General features: G+C 44.1%; 2 protein-coding genes and 1 pseudogene across 2 annotated transcripts in view; all 3 read left to right on the forward strand.

Annotated features, from left to right (window-relative positions):
• LOC147033955 (uncharacterized) overlaps positions 1 to 2,807 on the forward strand; it is a 21,913-nt pseudogene extending 19,106 nt beyond the window's left edge.
• Positions 2,808 to 3,849: 1,042 nt separating this feature from the next.
• LOC147033956 (uncharacterized) lies at positions 3,850 to 5,097 on the forward strand. The gene has a single exon (XM_085848061.1). It carries the CDS (start codon positions 3,850 to 3,852, stop codon positions 5,095 to 5,097), a length of 1,248 nt encoding a protein of 415 aa, XP_085704187.1.
• An 11,371-nt stretch (positions 5,098 to 16,468) lies between these two features.
• Positions 16,469 to 21,934, forward strand: part of LOC147033957 (leucine-rich repeat transmembrane neuronal protein 1-like) — a 399,933-nt gene continuing 394,467 nt past the window's right edge. The window contains exon 1 of the mRNA XM_085873816.1: positions 16,469 to 17,330. Coding sequence (XP_085729942.1) covers positions 17,327 to 17,330 — 4 coding nt within the window. The 5' untranslated portion in view covers positions 16,469 to 17,326. The remainder of the gene's footprint in view (positions 17,331 to 21,934) is intronic.

The raw sequence follows: 21,934 nt of genomic DNA on the forward strand, positions 1-21,934 counted from the left end.
GCTAAAACGGCAAGGTGTGACTGGGCCTTAAGTTTCGGCCATTCTTAAGTGTCAAATCCTGTACCAAGTCCAGTTAAGAACGGTTCTAAAGTCAAGGTCAGTGCTGCCGGGGGGGGGGGGGGTGGGGGGAAATTAGCATAATTAGGTACATGAATGAAACCAGCGCTAAATTGTTCATCTTTGGGGTGAAAATCAAGATCCGCCATTCTTAAGTGTCAACTCCTGTACTTAGTCTACTTAAGAACACCCCTAATTAGCACTAATTACCATGTTAATTAGCATGATTGAGTACAAAGATGGAAGTTTGCCCAAAATGTCTCTCAGACCACCCTGTCCATGGATTGGCTATTCTTAAGTGTCAACTCCTGTACCTAGTCCACTTAAGAATGCGTCAAATGTGATCATCTCATCCTTTATCGTGTTTATAAAAACATTTTTTAATCCGCAATATCTGTCTCGAGGCCTGATATAATTTAATCGATTTATGGGTACTTTAATTTACGCCATGTCCTAATTAAACCTGGTAATACAAGAAATTTCATTTTGCTGATTGCAAAAAGAAAATGTTTCCTTTAAAAAACCTTTCCCGAACATTGTTCTATCCCAAATAATATTGCCTTTTCAGATAAGTGACAATGGATACGCAAGACCCTGATTGGTCTCCTAACATTGCCAGGACTGAGACCCCAACCCAGTTCCGACACCTCAGAGACGCTGTATCCTTCATACGCATCAAAGTTTTGGAAAGAGGCCATGCCTTGAAGTGTTACCATTCGGTGAACAACAATGGACCACAGTACAAAAAACTGCATCAAACAGGCGTAAAAAACGAAATTTCGAGAATTCAGTCTATCGCGATGTCGTTCTTGATCTACCAGAAAGCCCAGGGGAAAAGGATGGATATCATGTTAGCTGGTATAAAAACTTTACTGCAGTTTCAGCCAGCCAGTCACCTGTCGACATTGGTGACACTGTGAGTACCTCTACGACAACACATTTATATTCTGCAACCGCAACCTCAGATGAAAAGCATCCACTTCCGGTATATTTCCACCACAATGTTTGTTTTGTGGCAACACAAAAAAGGGTGGGCTTGAAGTTGCTGGCGCTTGCGAAACTCTCGAGGCTAGCCAAAGCATTCAGGAGGCGGCTTTGGTCGTAAATGATGCTAAAATTTTGTCTAAAATCAGTGGCATTGACCTCGTTGCCAAGGAAGTGAAATATCATCACTCTTGCAAGAGTTCGTTTCTGATGTCGGCAAACAGAGTACGCGATCATGACAGGAAGAGTGCCGAAAGTCCATCGACCAGTACCACCAACCCGTCAGCTGTTGATGATATTCAAGCATATGTTGAGCAATCTGTCCTCAGAAACAAAAGGCCCGAACTCCTTACGTCCGTGTATGCGAGGTATTTGGACTTGTGCAATATATCATCAGAAACTCCTCGAAATATCGCTCAAAGCCTAATGTGGAATTTGAAGGGAAAATTTGGTGACAAACTTAAATTTCAAACTCCACTCGGAAAGAAATTAGGATTGATAATGTGCAGTTCTGAAATGTCTGATGACGCAGTATGTGTCGCATATGACTATCCCTCCGATGATGAACAAATTGTGACTAAGACTGCTCTGCTACTCAGGAAACAACTACTTGATGTTCAAAAAAAGGATTTGCCTGAAAATCCTACTTTAGATGACCTGAAGGGAGGTGATGTGTGATGTATCCCCCCCAACCTCTGTTATCTACTTTCTTCACCACCTTGTACTGTGGACAAAATCCCACAAAATGTACCGATCATGTCATGCGCCGCGTTAAATCATCCTGTGATGATGCCCTCTTCATTACTAGGAGAGGTAAAGTCAAACCAGCAAAGCAAGTGGCACTGGGTGTCGCTGTGAAATCTGTCACAGGTAGCAAAAAGGTTGTGCAGGTGTTAAATCGATTTGGGCACTGCATAAATTACAACAGCTTAGAGGAATTGGAAACAGAAACAGCAGAGCAACTTCAAGAAAGGCAACTGTCCTGTCCTGATGGAACCATCAAAGACAAGCCAATGGGTGTTGCATTTGATAACTTCGATGAGTTGACAAATACATTATCTGGTGCAGACACATGACATGATACAATGGGAATAATGTATCAGAATGTACCAGATGAATCGGAAGAAACAAGGTCAGTTGAACCAAGCGAGTCCATCTCATTGCCGCCAATAGTCCCTAGCACCAGGAAGGGGCAAAAACGATCACTGGAGCAACAAGAGGTATCACTGGAACCCTATCGTAAAAAACCAAAAATGACAGTTTTTAGTTACAAGCACGTAGATGTCTTCAACCTCCCTGATGCCAGTGGTGCTGCAAGAAACTTGGACCTGATGTGGATGATGACTCATGCTCTCGATATAGGCAAGGTTCCAATGTGGGTCGGGTATAATGCCAAAAACTATGAAGACAAGCTGCCCAAACAAGAGGTCCGATATATGCCCAACCTGAGACAGCCAATCACTCGTCTTGATGTTATACAAGAGATGCTCATCACAGCCCAAAGATGTGCCAAAGAGTGTGAGCAGAAATTTGGAATTGTCACGTATGACCTGAATGCGGAAAAACCTGCCATGCAGATTCCAGCCACAGAAAAGCCCCAATTTGATGACGTCCTCATAATGCCAGGTGTGTTTCACATTGAGATGCCATTTTTAAAAGTGGTCGGGAAGATCATCTCTGATTCAGGAGGACCTGACATGCTAACTGATACTGACGTCCTAGCCCCAGGGTCACTGAACGGCTTCCTATCAGGAAAACATTTTTGATCGCTGGAACACATGGCTACACCGCTCAATTTTGGATGATGTACATCAATTACATTCGTCTTTACCACAACCTGGAGAGAGTAATCAGAACAAATGACAAAGATCTATACATCTTCACACTGACTGCAGTCATAGACCTCTTCTTCACTACAAACCATGTCAACTATTGCAGATGGTTGACAAAATTTCAGCTTGACCTGATGAATATCGACGAATCGCACCCCGGACTCCGAGAAATTCTTGAGAAAGGTGCGTTCACTGTCCGAAGAACTGACCATGCTTTCAGCCTTGTTCCTGTCAATTTAACTCTGGAGCAAATGGTCAACGCTGATGCAGCGTCTCGCCTCACAGGGATATCGTCTGCCACAAATAGTTATACTGCTCGTTTGAGATGGATGGTCACAAAATCTACCAGGGCTTCTTTCATAAGCCTTGTGCAAGAGATGGCAGTTTTGATTGTGAATGATGATGTTGCTGCAGAACTCCGACCTGCACGAATAGATCGTGATATGCGTGACTTGAAGTAGGTCATGAAACAAATAGAAGACTCTCGCAATCCCTTTGAGATGGAAGTCGAAACAGAAGCATCACAGAAGAAACTGTTCAACATTAACACCGGGAAGGCTACCAATGATGAGATTCGTGAAAGTCTGCTCAGAATTCCAAAAGAGGGACAGGCACGCCATCAAGATTTCCTGGATTCCTACATTGCTGATCCCAACAGGTTTGAAGAGAAGATAACAAAGGCAAAACTGAAGACCTTTTCAGATGCATGTGCAAAGAACCGAAGAACAGAAAACAAGAAAATATCGGAGCTGAAGGGTACTAGAGATGTGATGGGTCGCCTTGTGGTACGAGCCATCAAAAGGAATCTGGACTTGCCGTTCATTTTTGAATATCCACTCACACCAGTCCCTTTGTCAATGTGCAGTACAGATGGAACTATGGCAAAAACAGAAAAAAAGTGCTCTCTTCAAATTACTGGTGTCAAAGGTGAATGATGCCGAATGCAGTCCTGCATTGAAACGTGCTTGCATTATCGATGGCCCATTTCTTCTCCATTCCCTACCACCAAATCAGCCACCCACCTCATCTCGCAAGAAGCATACTGATTCAAACAGTGGAGCTGTCGAGTGTGGAAGTTCATCTCGTCTTCGATGATTACCCACAGCCATCTTTGAAAGACATGGAATGGGGAAGGAGAGGAGCAGATGACGGCAAGTTTTTGATAACTAGCCCAGAACAAAAACGACCAAAAGATCTAAGCAATGCCCTGAAATCAAGGTCATTTAAGAGACAGCTCCCAAAGTTCCTAGTGAGAGAATGGCAAGACCAGGCATACAAACAGAGCATCGGAAGCCGTCAGCTCTATCTTGACATTCCTGGAGAATGCTATCACTACGAAGTCGTCGATAGAGTTCTCAGACGTGATTCTGTTGGATACCTTAGAAACAACCACGAAGAGGCAGATACGAAGATATGTCTCCATGCAAAATCTGTGGACAGTACTGAGAAACAAGGGGGCAGAGTCATTCGTGCGTCAGATACAGACATAGCAATCGTCATGTTGTATCACTGTACCAAGTTTCAGTCACCTTTGTGGATGGATGTTGGTACTAGAGCCAAGAATAACCATAGATATATCAGCATTACCGCCATCTATGAGTTACTTGGACCTCAGATATGTGCAGCATTGCCGGGATTCCACGCGTTCACAGGCAGTGACTACACTGTGGCATTTGTTCGCAAAGGCAAAGTCAAACCATTTGCTAAGCTGGAAAAGAATAAAGAGGCACAGAAAGCATTCCAAAGCCTGGCAACTGAAACAGAACCGAGTCAAAAAACTCGAAAGACCCTGCAAACTTTCACCACAATCATGTATGGTGCAAAGGACACCAGCAAGGTGACACTCAATGGTTATCGGTACAAGGTGTTTGAAAAGGGCTATGGACCAAAGTCAACAGTAAAGAACCCCTTGGAGAAACTTAAGGAAATAAACGCAAGTGCCATTCCACCATGTGAGGCAGAGCTCATTTTGCATATGAAATGTGCATCATTTGTTGCTCACATGTGGCTGAATGCTGATGTCGCCGAAATCCAACAGCATCCTACGGAATCAAATGGTTGGGACTTTGACAATGGATATTATCAGCCAATTTGGCATGAAGGGCCACAGATGCCAGACACCCTGGCTCCAGAGGAAGATGAGCTCAATGGTGATGAAAGCATCGAAGAGGAGAACATGACCGTCTCATCGGATGACGAGTCAGACTGGACAGAAGATGATTAAGGAACACGATGCACAACAACCAGTTGCTACCTGTGACTTATTTAATGTCATCAATACAATCAAACTACAGTTAGAAAAAACTCCATTACTAATTTCATATAATTAATAGTGATCATTACAACTCAGTACCAATTATCAGCAGTCACTATCACATTTTCGTCCATGTTGTAATTTTGTTTAAAATTTTATTAAACTCTGTTTTTGCATATATAATGTTTCTTGTTCATTCATTTTATCCCCGTTCTTAAGTGGACTAGGTACAGGAGTTGACACTTAAGAATGGCCAATCCATGGATAGGGTGATCTGATAGACATTTTGGCCTGAATTCCATCTTTGTACTCAACCATGCAAATTAACGTGGTAATTAGGGGCGTTCTTAAGTAGACTAAGTACAGGTGTTGACACTTAAGAATGGCAGATCTTGATTTTCACCCCAAAGATGAACAATTTAGCACTGATTTCATTCATGTACCTAATTATGCTAATTAACCCCCCCTCCCTCCCCCCCCCCCCGGCAGCACTGACCCTGACCTTTGACCCGTTCCTAACTGGAGTTGGTACAGGATTTGACACTTAAGAATGGCCGAAACTTAGTCAGGGTACCCTAATGGATATTTTGGTGCAAGTCTCATTTTTGTACTCAATCATGCGAATTAACATGGTAATTGGCGCTAATTAGGAGCGTTCTTAAGTAGGCTAAGTACAGGAGTTGACACTTATGAATGGTGGATCTTTATTTCTACCTTCTTGGAGAACATTTCTTTATTTCTACCTTCTTGGAGAACATTTTGGCGCTGGTTTCATTCATATACTCAATCATGCTAATTCAACTTGAATTTGGGGGTACTTTAAGTGGTCGCCCCCAGGGAGATGAAACCCTAAGAATGCCCATTTGAGGGTCCCATGTTGTATCCCATCATATTCCAAGCCTCAAACCTTTTGAACCCGCAATGCTAAACCCATTTCCATGGGCTCCCGGATTAATATATATATATATATATATATATATATATATATATATATATATATATATATATATATATATATATATATATATATATATATATATCGGTTCTGGAAAGCAAATGCCTCTAAACAATGGCATCCAACATACAGTGATCCCCAGACAGTTCTTTCATTAGTATACATGCTGTTAGACCTTTCCCTCATGTGTAATGGGTAAACGGGACGAAGTCCGTTGCGTGGGTCTCACTGCTGGGTCTAATTATATATCTTTCTTCCTATCCGACATCAGCGAGGCCACCACATCGGTACGTATCAATGTCCTCGCGGAAGCCAAGAGAAGTATCAATGCCATGATGAAAAACCCTCCACTTCAAGAATACTGTGTCTAAGGGAATGGTAGAATCATACTTAAAGGCCCAGTCACACCTTGACGTTTTAGCCAGCTTATGCTGATTTTTGAAAAATTTGTCTAAAACGCTAGCACACGTCGAATACATAATGGGTAAGTTTTGGAAACATTGAGGCACGCTAAAAAACACTGCCATACGTTGTTGTAGTACGCTGGCTTTCATCGTTGTACTTTGCGGTTGTCCTCAAATTTTCCATGCTTGAAATTTTACGACTTATGCCAGCGTATGACTCACACGTTCCGTATAATGCTGGCCATACGTTGTAGGCACGTTATGCGATCGTTGACACACGTCGACACACGTTACTTCTGAATTAATCATAAGTCGAAACACGTCGAGGTAATGTTTAGCGGACCCAAAACTCATTTCTAACCTATGAGTAATGTGTTGAAGGCACGTTACACGATCGTTGACACATGTCCACACATGTTACTTGTAAGTTTTTCATAAGTCGAAACACGTCAAGGTAATGGTTATCGTCAGTGTTCCATACTCCCTGTTTTTTTTTTTTCTTCGGTATGACGGTGATGTTGACGCTTCTATTTCGAGTGCGGTTATGATTTAAATCGTTGATCGGCAGCCTATTAATTATATTATATTATATTATAACCGCACTAGAAAATGAAGTGTCAACATCACCGTCATACCGAAGAAAAAAAAAAAAACAGAGAGTCTGGAACACTGACCCTAACCATTACCTCGACGTGTTTCGACATATGAGTAACTTACAAATAACTTTTGTCGACGTGTGCCAACGATCCCATATCGTGCGTACAACTTATTCCCATCGCATGCGGAACGTGTGAGGCATATGGCAAGTACGTCATAAAATGTTTAACACGTTTAAAATTACAAGACGTACTCCACTTACTATGATGTATGATAGCGTACTTTAGCGTTCTATTCACGTATACCAAACTTACCCATACCGTATTCGACGTGCGCCAGCATTTTAGACACATTTTTCAGAGGTCGGCATACGCTGGCAAGATCGCCAAGGTGTGACTGTGATGTTGACACTTCCATTTCTCCGGCGGTTATGATTTTAATCGTTGTGCAGCAGCCTTTTAATAGGCTACGTCACGTCATCGTCTGCGATACGTGCAGTGCGCTATGCATAAGTTCGACTATCGTTAGGCATAGGTTGTGAACGCCGACAACAGGCTAAGCATTCGTTGGTATAAGTTATCTATAAGACAACGAAACGTTCTGTGTCCCTTACTATTATGTTATGCATACCACCAACTCGTTACGAATACGTCCAAATCTTTAAAAAAAAAATCAAAAGTTCAGCGTAAGCCAGCGTTTTACATACATTTTGATACGTTGCCATTGATGGCAAAAACGTCAAGGTGTGACTGGGCCTTTAAATCCCAACACTGTGCAGGACGCCGCGGCATGCCCTTTTCAAAAAAAATCTTCATCTGGTATGTATATTTATCTTCCCGCCAACCCAAATCTGCATCTGGTACTATATATATATATATATGTCTTCTTTTCAACCTTGATTTATATCCATTACTTTCCTTCAATCTATGACACAGATTGGGGCCATCACCGCACTCAGGCGGCCACCTGTGAAGATCACCGTTATGTAATAACCACATGCGCGATAACAGACATGCGCAGCCCCGTGATAATTACCATCGTACTGTACGGGATGTAAATGGCGCACATCTTTATTCGTGTCTGCGTGCCAGTTTACAACGGCGTCTTCCCATCGATCTTCACTCGCTACCGCGACCACCAATATCTCACGTGAACGGTAGAGATCTTCTCGCACCTCCACCTCGATGCACACACCACAAAGCAGAGGCATGCTGTACGGCCCAGAATGCTTGGTCCGCATGGCGTACGGACGGGACAAGAGCATTGATCAGTGCCAACCGCGGAGCGCCGGTGGTGCCCGAATGGGCATGCGGGGCCGACGCGACCCTCGGCCAATCGCGGGAGCACAGCCTGGGGGTTTGTTGTTCGCTGCATCACGGGGTTCGGAGCGGGACAATTCCGCAGCTCAGCCATGTCTCGCCGGATGTAAAATGAGGCTGGTTATGGCCATTGCAGCCGGGCAGCGTGGTGGCCAGGGTCCAGTGGGAACACCCGATTCGGGTGATGATGCATCGCTTCAGGTCGTCACCTTCACCCTACACCATGGACCTTATAAAAGCCAGATCATGAAGCTGTTCGGCGCGCTCGACTTGCTTCAAAAGCTGTGATCCCTACATTTGCCTGATGCTCCGCCTGTCCCACCCGCCTGACTCCGCCTGCTGATTTTTGCCACTGGCTCCACCCACCCACCTGACTCCGCCTGCTGATTCTTGCTGCTGACTCCACCTACCACTTTCTCATCTGCTGGGTCTGCCTACCACCCTTCCGCTCGCCTGACAGCCCCGCCTATTCTCTGGACCGGTGCACGTGCTGCACCGTAATCAAGCAGGAGACAACGTGCCGACTCTCATGGAGGGATCGCTCAGCGGGGTGTCCTCCAAAGTGCACCGGGTAGCATGGCCGGCCAACTGTGCAAGGTATTGTGAGACCGTTAGCCCTCATCTCCTCTCCTTTCTTATGTTTATCTCCTCTTCATCAGGTTTTGTGTCTGTGTGTGTGTGTGTGTGTGTGTGTGTCTGTGTGTGTGTCTGTGTGTGTGTCTGTGTGTGTGTCTGTGTGTGTGTGTGTGTGTCTGTGTGTGTCATGGTGCCTGTCCTTGCTTAAGTTAAGAGTGGAGAATAATATATCGGGATAAGTCTGCTCTGTGTTTGCTTTGGTAAGTTGCTTGCTTTATTTTTGTCGCACCCTACAAATTCCTTAATATCTCTGCTTATATACAACAATAAATCCATTTACTGTGTCACATATTTTTCATCACCTGTCTGTAATAAATGCTTGTGTCAAAAAGTTCCCAGCTCGTTTTTGTCTTCTTTCATTAATTTTCTTTTTATTTTATTTTCCCTTTGTCTTTATTTGAGTCTGTGTGAAGAGGTACCTGAATTGCAGGATTTATTGACTTCACTATTTTCATTACCTTTTGAAATATTGTCCTTTGTATATATTTGTCGATTTTCATTAAATATGTTCCTTTTAAGAAGCTGTATCCGTGAATTTGTCGTGGGGTTCAAGTATAAACCCCCCTTGTGCGATGCTCCTCTGCCCCTCCACCATTGTGCCCCACTTCCCGCACGTGCATTAATCTCTGCGTCTTGGATGTAGACCTTCAATGGGGAAGCATGGCCATCCGACCATGCAGGGGTTAAACCCCCCCTTTGCATGAATATATTTCTGTATATATATATATATATATATATATATATATATATATATATATATATATATATATATATATATGTACAAAAACACACACACACACACACACACACACACATTCGATTCGTACAACAAAATTTAAATATGCATTTCAATAAAATAGACATTGTCAAAGCTTTTAGGCTTGCACTCCAGAGACAAACTATCATCTGGACACGTCTGGAGACAAACGCTGCCCGGATGTAACCACCGTCAAGAAACATGTGGAAATAACCACCGTCCAGGCATAATAACCGTCTGGATACGTCCAGAAAGAAAGAGAAAGAGAAAGATATATTGGTTCATAAGTCAGTAAGTGACCACTATATTCGTTATTGGTGTGTGTCTGTCTGTCTGTCTGTCTGTCTGTCTGTCCCGAGCATAGCTCCATGGGTTTTGATCCGATCCTGATAAAATTTTGGTGGGAGGTTTATATCATGATCTAGTTGTGTTTTCCTGAGAATGGGCTTGGTGCGCCCATTATGGGCGCAGCCACGCCCAAGAAACGTGTTTTTAGGGGGTAGCCGACTTCAATTTACATCTTCTCCGAGGGGGTTTGTCGAATCTGGCAGGGGTTTCGGTATTTGGTTAGCCCAATGGCACCTGCATTGGTGCCCCATGGAGCTCGATTTTTCATTTTCGTCCCAAGGTAAAGGTCACAAGGTCACAAACTTAGAAAATTGCGAATTTTGACATAAAAATCATATGACCGCCCAAACTTTGAGAGTTAGGATGACAATATTTGTTATGCATAATCTTGAGGTCATTCCCCACCTAAAGTCTTGAAACCATTTTGCTCTGTCTCGAACACCTTGCCTGTGGTGCCCCCTTCAAGTTTGTTTTTACGCTGATTTCATCAAAGTATGGATAATCCAAGGAGTGTGAAATGCCATATAGCCTATATGACGTTATATTGTTCCTGAAATGTTCCAGAAGAAGTTTTGCACCAAAGGTCATAATCCTTGACCTTTGACCTTTAAAGTTCACAAAGGTCAAATTTTCAAAGTTGTGGGAATTGAACCGGGTTTTCGATCTTCTTTGACGAACTAACTCCATTAAGCTATAGCACGTATCCTGTTTCCTTATTTTTCATGTCCAGAACATTGTTTTGTGACCTTTAAAGGTTATGCAAAGGTCAAATTTTGAAAGTTGTTGAATGAAACCTGGTTTTCGACGTTTTGCAGCTAATAACCTGTCACTCGTACCACATCATGTTGATCATTTTTATAACTTGGTCAAAAATTATCACATTGTCTCATCCTTGACTTCTGAAACAATCTACATCGTCAAATACCGCTCGAGAACCATTGTTGTCGCCAGACATGTATATATATATATATATATATATATATATATATATATATATATATATATATATATATATATATATATATATATATATATATATATATATCAGAGAGAATATGTTACGCTTTGTAAACAACACACACACGCACACGCACAAACATACACAGATACATGCTTGGCTGATATCGGCAACTTTTTGGGAATCGGCTGGTTGGAGTCAGTTTGATTTCCGACTCTCGTATGCACTATATACAACCTAGAAACCTTGAGTAGCATACACCGAAAAACAACATTACATTTATATAGACGATTCAGGGAGATGTTCAGTAACACTTAGCTTGAATCCGGCAAATGTCAGAAATTGGGTGTTATTAAATATATTTTGCTTTGAAACTCACAAAGAAACTCATAAAGCTTTGAGACTCACACAAACTCACAAAGGGACACTTATGGAGACGAACACCACCTGGACGTGTCTGGAGACGAACACCGCCCAAACCTGTCCGGAGACGAACACCGCCTGGAGGCATCTGGAGCTGAACACCACCCTTTCGCGTCCAGAGATGAACATCGCCCAGATGCGTCGGGAGATGAACACTGCCCGGACATGTCTGGAGACAAACACTGCCCAAACACGTCCAGAGACGAACCCTGCCTGGACGCATCTGGAGATGAACACCGCCTGGACGTGTCTGGAAACGAACAACGCGTGCCCGGAGACGAACACCGCCCAGATGCGTGCGGAGACAAACACTGCCCGGACGTGAACACCGCCTGGACAGGTCCGAAGACGACCACTGCCCTCACGCGTCCAGAGATGAACACCGCTCGGATGCATCTGGAGACGAACACCACCCAGACGCGCCTAGAGACGAACACAGCCCAGACGCGTCTGGAGATGAACACTGCCCGGACGTGAACACCGCTTGGACAGGTCCAGAGACGAACACCGCCCTCACGCGTCTAGAGACAGAAACAGACAGGGAGATAGAGAGAGAGTGGGGAAGGAGGGTGAGAGAGAGGAGATGCTGGAGTAGGGTACTGCACTGCACTGTATTGAGATGGTAGAGCAAGAATGGGAGAGAAAGAGGGAGAGATGGGGTAGGGGAGTTTGCAGAAAGAATATGTTAGGCTCAATGAACAACACACACACACACACACACACACACACACACACACACACACACACACACACACACACACACACACACACACACACGCTTGCCAGATATCGGCAATTTTTCGGGAATCGGCAGATTGGAGTCAGTGCGATTATCAACTGCAGTACTTCCTGGATACAACCTATAAACCTTGAGTTGCTTTCACCGAAAAACAATGTTACATTTCAATAGACATTTCAGAGATATGTTCCAAACATTATTCTTTAGAAACAGTTGTGTGTGGATGGGTGGAAAAAAAATTGGATCGGCAATTTAGAAAACACGTTAATACAGCAAACATCTTGGAAATCGGGTTTTTTTTTTTTTAGAAAGCCACTCGCTGAGGGTGACGGAGCATGAACCACTCACTCAGGGAGATGGAGCACTAACCACTCGCTCAGGGTGACGGAGCACGAACCACTCGCTCAGGATGATGGAGCACGAACCACTCACTCTGAATGACATGGCACGCAAGGCAAAATCATCCACATAGAGTGAACGATTCGCTCAGAATGACGTAGCACGATCAACAATTGGTGCTCAGCAAGTGGCTATGCCCTCATGCAAGCACTCCAATTAAATGGTTGATAAAAAATGGTTGGCCAGGCTGTCGCTGTATAGCATAAAGGATCCCTTTAACTTTAAAGTCGGTCTTCACCGCACACTCAGCAGTAAATGAAATTATAGAATTCGTTCAAATAATGACTTTATCCACAAAACAAGTCTGGAGATGGCAATGGTTCACGAGCGGTATTTGACGATGTAGATTGTTCCAGAAGTCAAGGATGAGACAATGTGATAATTTTTGACCAAGTTATAAAAATGATCAACATGATGTGGTACGGGTGACAGGTTATTAGCTGCAAAATGTCGAAAACCCGGTTTCGTTCAACAACTTTCAAAATTTGACCTTTGCATAACCTTTAAAGGTCACAAAACAATGTTGTGGACATTAAAATAAGGAAACAGGATATGTGATATAGCTTATTGGAGATAGTTCGTCGAAGAAGGTCGAAAACCCGGTTCGATTCCCACAACTTTGAAAATTTGACCTTTGTGAACTTTAAAGGTCAAAGGTCAAGGATTATGACCTTTGGTGCAAAACTTCCTCTGGAACATTCCAGGAACAATATAACGTCATATAGGCTATATGGCATTTCGCACTCCTCGGATTATCCATACTTTGATGAAATCAGCGTAAAAACAAACTTGAAGGGGGCACCACGGGCAAGGTGTTCGAGACAGAGCAAAATGGTTTCAAGACTTGAGGTGGGGAATGACCTCAAGATTATGCATAAAAAATATTGTCATCCTAGCTCTCAAAGTTTGGGCGGTTGTATGATTTTTATGTCAAAATTCGCAATTTTCTAAGTTCGTGACCTTGTGACCTTGGGACGAAAATGAAAAATCGAGCTCCGTGGGGCTATGCAGGTGCCATTGGGCTAACCAAATACCGAAACCCTGCCAGATTCGACAAACCCCCTCAGAGAAGATGTAACTTGAAATCGGCTACCCCTAAGAACACAGGTTTTTTGGGCGTGGCTCTGCCCACAATGGGCACACCATGCCCATTCTCAGGAAAACACAACTAAATCATGATGTGAACTTCCCACAAAAATTTTATCAGGATCGGATCAAAACCCACGGTGCTATGCTCGGGACAGACAGACAGAGAGACAGACAGACAGACAGACATAATGAATATAGTGGTCACTCTGGCTGGTGCTCGTGAACCAATTAGGAACATAGCAAGTACTCCTCATGGGGCATGAGTGTGATTTTCTTTATGACGTCATATGTGCCTTCCTTATGATGTCATAATTGCATATGTATAACACTACATCCGATCAGTGTGAAACTTTTTGAGGATCATCTTAGGATATAATGGTCCACAGAAAAAACAATTGATGGCATCAACGGTCACGTAATTCGGCAGCCATATTGTTTTTTTAATAAAAAAAAGACTTTGCAAAAATTTTCTTCTCTGAAATAGCAGAACAGATTGAGGCGAAACTTTACATGTATGACATGCCCATGAGAAACAAAAGGTTCACACATCTGGTGACATAGGTCACATGGTTTGGCATCCTTACTGGATTTACCCTAAAACCTATAAAAATACACCACTCAAAAGACGTCCTGGCGAGGGTCTGCAATCTCTGATTGCTCTTTTTCTTGTCTTGTGTATGATTGGAGGAGGAGACATAGCCTTGCTTGTTTAAAGTAAATAGGTATATTGGCGTAGTTATACAACTCATTATTTCGTTAAACCATCAGATTTCACAACAGATTTCGACATTTATTTAGTTCAGAATATATCCGATCCTAAAACGCGAAATAATATTTTGATGATGTACTTTAATTAGTCCTGAGAGTAGATCGTGGAAAATCGTCTCATAAAATGCATGAAATCGCTCCAAGGTCCTAATTTGAAAACCTATTGTACTTTCAAAAGTGATGTACACAATGATTCGAAGCTATGATGAACAGGCATTCTATACGAGTGAGGAAAGTAAAAAAATATACTCCATCATTAAGAAATTGCTGCAGCCTGTTCCAAATCAAGGTAAGGTTGAGCAGGCCAAAAAACATGGTGGGTTCATACCCCAGCGAGGTTACCTAGGAAATGCCTAAAGACCACAGACAGCGAGCTGACTAAGTATCACCTGATGAAGGATACAATTAAATAAGGCCATTAATTATCTTCAAAAGGTGTGTTTTTATCAACCCAAACACCCAATTTTCACTCTTGCACTTCCTTGGAGTTTTCTTAGTATGCATGCAAAGTTTTAGGCTGCTAGGTTTTATGGTTTTGGAGTTATGGAGGAGACACACACATTGTCTTTTATTAGTATATACATATATATGTGGCACTGAGGAGGTTTAGTTTGTCCTGGTACTGGAGTTGTGTGTGCGGTGAAACTGCGTTCTGACCCTGAAATCTTGGATGTGCGTATGATGCTCAATCTGCATGCACGACTCGTGTGGCTCCAGGATTTAATGTTTGTTATTGTTGTTGTTGTCGTTGTTGATTACCTGGGTCAGGTATGCTTGAGCAGGCCCGCGGCACGGAGATAGCCGATCGATCTCCCGGGAGTGACCCAGAGATCCTTTACATCTAAGAGGTGCTCTTGCCTTGGGGGAACTTGGACCGCGTTGTCTTCCATAATTTGTTTTATTGTTTGTGGGGGCAACCTGGCAGATGGTTGCAGGTGCCATTAGTTGTCATGGTGTCTGTGTTTTTCCTGTAAAAGCTGTGGTTGGTCTCCACAGCGGAGGCATGAAAGGTGATGTTGTTGTTCCTGTTGTTGCTATTGTTGTTTTTCAAGTGTGACTCAGAATGGATTTTCTTGGTCCCAAAGTGGGAAGTTTCGTGAACAGCTGGAGGCTTTTTTGGATCTCGTTATTCAAGGTCAGGAAAGATCATTTTCAGGGATTATTTGAAACCCGTGATGTAATAATTATTTGCTGCGGCAATGCGGAGGTTAACAAGCAAGCACACATTGTTATGTTTCAAGGACTGGGGGTGGACTTTTTCCAGATAGGTCGAGACCATGTCGACCTCTTTCTCTTCCATTGCATGAGCAGGGATTGGCTTGGCTTTTCCAATTGAGTATTCTCGCCACTATCTTGAAGTTCTTGCTCAATTGTTGACCATTATGGGTGAAAGGGGTTCGACCTTCCACATGACTTTGATAGGAATGAGGATGTTGTGGAGAATGAATTTGTTGAAATGAAGCATTTGCCATGCTTGATGTCCGGAGTGAACAGAAATAGTTTCAAATTTCCCGCAGTGGGGAGATTCACCTCCATAGAATAGAGGGTGAGGGTTAAGGTGAGATCTTTACCACGTTCAGCATAGCCTAACTACATCATGCATGAAAAGCTGACACGTTTTAATGACCTTGACCTTCGTCAATGTCATGTTCTTGACCAGATAACGGCGATCGGCACCTGAAAGCACATTGCTGCGGGACTACCTTCCAAATCGACCTCTTGGGGGCTCTCTTTGCCAAAGCGGCGGCGCACCGCCTGATGCAAGAACGTACATCCATTGGTTGGGGTCGCTGTCGATCATGCCAAACACCGAGTGAGATTCTGAAAGCCCATTGGCTATCGTGTGAAAGCTGGGTGTGGATTTGCGTTCGTGCTTTGCCTCCGATGGGCGGGTGGTAAATGGTGCGAGAGGCGCGAGCATGTACGCACCCTCAAACACACACACACACACGCACACGCACACGCACACACGCGCACGCACTTGTGTGGTCATCAGGATTCCGATCATACGAGCGCCGTTCAGTTGCGCCAGCCCGGCGAACCCCGCACGTACGTCCGCCGTGTGACCGTCTCGGTCTTCCCTCCGTGTAACCCGACAGCAGTGCCCGGTTGGGAAGATCGCAGCACTGCCCCTCGTGCATTCTCTTCCTCCCCGCATCTACGTCCAACCTACACCGTGGATCAATGGATCTTGGGGAAAGAGAAACAAAGCTTGCGGGGTCTTTTAATTCAAAGAGGTGATGTGGGTGCGATTAGGAGCTGGACTTGCAGTTTAGTCGAAAAGCGCTCCAGCGATCGTTGATTTTGGGGGGAGGGTGTTCTTCGTTCAGGTTTTGGAGCATCCAGGCGTCTCGGGAATAAAACGAAGACCATTGAGTGAGTAAAAGCGAGGGAGAGAGGTCGAGAGAGAAGGGAGAGCTGGAGGAAGGGAGGGGGATTCATATGCGTTTCAGTGTAATGAGCATCCCAATTCTCTGCTAGACTTGGCACCAAGGCATCGCTCCATTGCGGTCCATCGCTTTGGGTGCTCAGGAACCGAGACCGCCCTTGGTAGGATCATTGCTTGAGTGCACCGCTGGAGCGATGGCCAGGAGGGTCTCATCGGGGCAGACCCCCTAACATCCTGAAATCTGTGCATCACCCACCACTTGTTACTCTTTTCCACTTTGGACCGGGTCTCCGTCCCGTTGAAGGTGGCCGGAACGGGTGCCAGCAGCTAGGGGGCCACTTTTGGATTCCCTCCCCGTTCATTCCCACGCTTTTCCTCGCAAGACGCGGTTGTCAGTGGTTATTCCGCATGCCACACAATGGGTGAGTGAAAGCCTCTGTCTGTGATGGGTTCATGTCTCTAATTCGCTCTCACAGCACCATCTGCACCCAACAATTTACCTATAAAAGTTGGTTCCCTCATGCAAGACCGGTTGTTGGTGTAAGTTTTTGTTAATCCACGTGACCACAGCACACTTTCACTTTTTGGCTGTGGATTACCGCTGGTGGGTCGCAAAGATCTTACCTGCTCTGTCTGTCTTTGGAAGATTGCGTGTTTATGCCTGCAATTGCACAAACTGTAAACTGTGTAGTGTGTGTGTGTGTGTGTGTGTGTGTGTGTGTGTGTGTGTGTGTGTGTGTGTGTGTATGTATTTGTATGTATATATATATATATATATATATATATATATATATATATATGCATATATATATATATATATATATATATATATATATATATATATATATATATATATATATTCCATCTGAATTGAACAGTACACAAGGTGGGTGTGGGTGCTGGTAGTAGAATGGGTCAGGGTTCGCATGGAGAGTGAGGAGTCGGGGGGGGGGGGGTAGACAAACGATCAGGGTAACTATTTCCACTGAGTGATGATACCTGCTTCAGGTGACCGCCAAACTCTTTTGAGTGACAGTGGCTCACACAGTTGTAAATACCGAACCGTGCACCGAGGCTCATCTGTGATGGAGGGAAATGCATCGAGCAGTCCTTAGAAGAAAATAACTACCATAATAATCCACCATTCGCCACAATTCTCGACCTACACATCTCTCTACCCCCCTACCATACCATCGAGTACATATTTCATTTACCATTTCCTTTACTGGCTCACCCTGACATTGATTGCCATTATACATCTACTAGCATTGATTAACATTCAGTGTCCCATGCACCACATTTTTATCATGGAGACTCGTTCAGCATCACAATCTCTGCTGCAACCACCGACTTTAAATCTCCAACCGAGGCACCATATGACCAATCGTCGATCAAAAAACACACACCACCGGTCTGCGTTGAACTATAGTATTCCCAACATGGCTTGCAGGACAATCCCTCATGACGGCTCACTACAAGACCATCAGTTGTGTAACTTGCACGTATATATACCCTCAGCTTCTCACTCCTGTGGTCGTTTTGAAACGGATCTTGCACCGTATTCTTCGCAGATGCACCTGCCATGCAGATATGTTCCGCATCGTGATGGTCTGTCTAATACTTGCAATGCGGTATTGGTACGTATCCGCTTTGAGCATTGTCGCAGAGCGTGGAGTGTGCACGTTGAGCGATGTGATGTGATGAAAAGCGATCGGTCGTGATGGAACGCTATATGTCACGGTGGACAACCCCGGCCGTAAAAACGCCTTCGCTGTTCCGTGATGTGGTTGAATAAAGGTTGTTGCTTTGTTGCTGCCTGACTCAGATAATCCCAGCTGCCTAGGTGTAGGCCCGAAAAGCCAGCACTAAATGGATGCAGCGATTTGATCTGAGGTGCGGTGTGAAGCTAAGGGCGTAAATCTCAGTTACATCACAATACGGGCTGAAGGAAAACAGGATTGCCAGTACGGCTAACCTATGGCGGTGGAAATACGACAGGAAAATGAACTGCGTATAAAGCACACGACAAAACCGAGCTGGAGTGCATCGATTCCCTGCGTAATTAATTAGGAATGGTTACAATTAAGTCTTGGAAAACAAACAGGCTAATGGACTGAAGTTTCTGTTGGTGAAGGACTATGGGTGAGTTGAGGAGGAAGAGTGATTTATTATGGAAACGCCCCCCCTGCCCCCCGCATGCATCACACACTACACACTCATAAAAAAAATATATAAATATATAACCAATTCTTCCTCCTCAACCCAATCCTATAGCAGGGTCTGTCCTTCAATTAATTAGGAGCACAATCAATCAGAGATTGTCAAACTTGTTTTTCCTGAATGCCCCATGAAATTAACAATATCGAAGAGTGTTGCCATGCGACTTAGAAATGTCCAGCAAGCTTCTATATCCCACGGCCTCTCTCAGTGGGCCAAGCCCACAGGTGTCGGGGGTGCTACAGGTAAATTACAGGAGATATAATTGCACACTTTCTGGTCATGCGCTACCTTCATCCATCAAGCGTCGACTTTCATTGGACTCCGGTGGCTGTCAATGCATCACATCGGCAGACAAATGAACACGAGAGGCGTGCTGTTGGAAGCAGCGTAGTTGTGTAGAAGAAGAACGTGCATTTGACTTAATGCAAGGTCATGAACGAGAGACTTGTGCTGGATACAGGTGCCTCTAGCTGTGTCCAAAGGAAAGTCGAAATAATACATATATAGAATTATAAACCCATGACAGTGCCATCTGCATCTTAAAAACAGAGCATCTCTCTACCCACGGAATGGGATTCCTGTCTCGTATTTATCGAGATTATTGGCAAAAAGGTCGTGATCTCAATAGTTCGCTGGACATCCATTATTTTGCTCTGAATCTTGCAAAGTATGGAACACCCTGCTCGGCCGAAAATTCATCTATACCCAGAATGGTACAAGTCACGAGGAACGTGCTTTACCTCGTCACAGAATGGACCTTCACTCAATCGCAATCCATAATATTTGCCAACCTGTGAATCTTTATAATGTGAGAAGAAATCAATAAGAAGTACATTTGCAGGGATGACATCTCGCCAATTTGAATTTCAAATGTATAATGGATTGCTTTCTGTGAGATGATCCACAAATTCCACTCAGCTCTTCACTGACGTTTCCATAATTTCTCAAGAACAGGAGTTCCTCAATGATGCTCAGTAGAAAACAAACTCCCACGTGCAGCATTATGAGTTCCTGCTAGGTTAGCATTTTAAGACCAACAGTCGAGTCAGTGAATTATCATATTTTTTTCCAAGCCATCCTTATCTATTATTCACAGGGTTACAGGGAAACTGTCACATTTTATTGTACCATTCCATGTGTGTATGTGATTTTATTTTTCATTTCACACTCCAGAGCATAGTGCATACTGAGTGTGGAAATGAAACTTTTAGCATTTATCACAATGATCAAAACGGAAGCTTCACTAAGTACCCACAATGGACGTCTTGGAGAGGAAAGTGGAGATGCATTGGTTGGCGTTGGACGTTCACTGCAGGCTCGATCCCCGGGATGCTTGAGGAGACTCTTTCATTTCAGCCCAAATTGACCTGGCATCATGCTCTCGCGAAGAGACAATTGGGAATGAACGGTAAAGGGGTTAAAGAAAAAAGCTTCCAATTAATGCACCTGGAGGAAACATGCATGTGTTTATGGGTTCATCGGAGCAGGACCACAGTGGAAGGTTCCTCTCTGCCTCCTCTCCCCTCCCCACCAGCACAAGATGAGAGATCTTTCGAGGAAGAAAAAAGTTTCAAGAAGAAGTTAAATTACACAACTGCTGCGGGAAGTCAATTAAGCAAGTTTTCAACTAATTTTGGAGACTTTTGGCATTTTGTTGAATACAGCACCGTATATGACAGAATTTCAATGACAAATTGTCTAAGGTCACAACAAGGTGTTCAGTTGAATTACATACGTGATTGATTGGAGCAAATGGTGGCTTCTTGAAGATCCCAAGGCCATTGACCTTTATTCTCCATTCCAGTTGCATGCTCTTTTCATTCTTTATAGGAACGAATTATGTTGCCTTTGAAACAGAGTGCAAGCTGCCACTGCAGACAGTCTTCTTATCTCACGTTCCCCAAGGATGCAGTGAATGTGTTGCACGTCATCACACCATATTATTTTGAGCAGTGCAGTAAAATATCGTAATTTTGGTTGTAACTTCCATTTGTGAGTGTCAGAAGGTAGAGGGAGGGTTCACAGGACCCAAAGTGTCCACCTTATATTTTTGGGGTGGAGGAGGGGATCACGTTTCGAGTACGAATTTATGAACTTTTGCTCCGCTGAACCCCTCGATTGTCTCCAATTGTCTGCACTTAGATGGCACTGTCTGCTTCCAGACTTAGACAGGACTGTCCAGCTTCACAAATAGACAGCACTGTCTGGCTCCCAACATAGAAGGCACTGTCCGACTCCCGACGGAGAAGGTAATGTCCGGCTTCAGACATAGAAGGCACTGTCCAGCTCCAGATATAGAAACGTTGAAGGCACTGTCTGGATCTGCACATAGACGGTGCTGTGTGGATCCAGACATAGAAGGCACAGTCTGGATCTGGACATAGATGGCACTGTCTGGATCCAGACATAGACGGCACTGTCTGGATACGGACATAGACGGCACTGTCTGGATCCGGACATAGACGGCACTGTCTGGATCCGGACATAGACGGCACTGTCTGGATCCGGACATAGACGGCACTGTCGGGATCCGGACATCGACGGCACTGTTTGGATCCGGACATAGATGGCACTGTCTGGATCCGGACATAGACGACACTGTCTGGATCCAGACATAGACAGAACTGTCTTGATCTGGACATAGATGCCACTGCCTGGATCCGGACATAGATGCCACTGCCTGGTTCCACACATAGACGGCACTGCCTGGATCCACACACAGATGGCACTGCCTGTATCTACAAATTGACTGTATCCAAGGTGTTCAGTTGAATTACATACCTGGTTGATTGGAGCAAATGGTGGC

This window comes from Eptatretus burgeri, chromosome 1 (genome assembly GCF_056783735.1).
Source record: "Eptatretus burgeri isolate ZD-2024b chromosome 1, Ebu_testis_v1, whole genome shotgun sequence".
NCBI lineage: Eukaryota > Metazoa > Chordata > Myxini > Myxiniformes > Myxinidae > Eptatretus > Eptatretus burgeri.